The 1,384-nt window shown below is 41.8% G+C and overlaps 1 protein-coding gene across 1 annotated transcript; it reads left to right on the top strand.

Annotated features, from left to right (window-relative positions):
- The first annotated feature begins 405 nt into the window (after nt 1-405).
- LOC114757514 (serine/arginine-rich splicing factor RS2Z32-like) lies at nt 406-816 on the top strand. The gene has a single exon (XM_028946589.1). The coding sequence runs from the start codon at nt 406-408 to the stop codon at nt 814-816; it is 411 nt and encodes a 136-aa protein (XP_028802422.1).
- Nucleotides 817-1,384: the final 568 nt, after the last annotated feature.

Here is a 1,384-nt window from a genome sequence, read left to right as displayed (position 1 = left end):
ACATTTAATGTTCAAGCGGTAGAAGATTGGATTAACCACCTAGAGAAGATCTCTAAAGTATTAGACTACTTATCAAAGCGAAAAGCCTAGATGGCGATATATAAGCTAGAGAAAGACACTGATCACTGGTGGAAGAATACTGAGATTCTTCTGGATGCTCGAAACACGAGGGTGACTTAGGAAGTGTTCCTATAGCAGTTCTATGAGAAGTATTTTCCAAGATCTGTCCGAGATGAAAGGGAAGCATAATTTCTAACCCTGAAGCAGAGAGATGATGAGCCATTTGATGAGTACTTGGCTAAGTTCATTCATCTCTCTAATTACTCAAGTTATCTCTGCTATTGAGACGATGGGAGGTGGACGGCAGAGAAGATGGTTCGAGGACTAAGGTAGTCCTTGAGAGAGATGATTGCTCCTAGACAATTCAAACAGTTCAATAAGGCGGTCGAGGCTTGTTCAATCACAGAAAGCAGCTTGAACCATCATCTGATGGTCAAGACTACCCCCAGAGAAGAGAAGGGAGGTCAGGGAGGTCAGGGTGGCACCTCATCTAATCCAAGTAAGAAGAGAAAGCAACCATGGAACAACCACAAGAATAAGAAAGGTGGTAAGCTACCGAAGGGCAAGGAGTGTACAAAGTGTGGCAAGAATCATGGTGACAGATCATGCATGGCTGGACAGAATATTTGCTATACATGCAGAAAAACTGGACATTTCTCGAGAGAATGCCCACAGAACACTGAAAAGGCACGACCATGTACCCAAGGCAGAGTGTTTGCCCTCACAAGGGAAGAAGTTGAAAGTCCTCGAAGATGATCCAAGGTACAATCATGATTAACAACTCCCTAGTGATTGCAATGTTTGATTCGGGTGCTAGTCATTCTTTTATCTCGTATGCCTGTGTTATGAGACTTGGCTTGATTATGAATACATTGTCGTATGATATACATGTGTCCACACTAACACAAAATAGGGTAATTACATCTGATGCGTGCTTGAACTGCATAGTTTGTTATGAGCACTGTTGTACTGTTATAGACTTAATACGTATGCCCTTCCATGAAATTAATGTGGTGATTGGACTAAATTGGTTATCATCTCACAATATCTTAATGGACTGTAAGAACAAAACCCTAATCTTACCCTCGAGAGGTTTAGAGTTGAATCCGGAGGTTAGATTGAATTTCTTAACGGAAGCCCAAGCAGGCAAATGCCTACGGAAAGGTTGTCAAGGATTCCTTATTTTCTTCTCGATGCAAGTAGAAGTAGAAGAGGGGATAGAAGAAATCCCAATTGTTAAGGAGTTTTCGGAAGTGTTTTCGATAGAGGTCACAGGACTACCCCCAGACAGAGAAGTAGAATTCACGATTGACATTATACCTGG

Source organism: Neltuma alba, unplaced genomic scaffold, assembly GCF_004799145.2.
Source record: "Neltuma alba isolate B1F8T4 unplaced genomic scaffold, ASM479914v2 tig00010603_pilon, whole genome shotgun sequence".
In the NCBI taxonomy this organism is placed as follows: domain Eukaryota; kingdom Viridiplantae; phylum Streptophyta; class Magnoliopsida; order Fabales; family Fabaceae; genus Neltuma; species Neltuma alba.
Note: the sequence above shows the minus strand (reverse complement) of the source record. Positions and strands in the feature narration are given on the sequence as shown.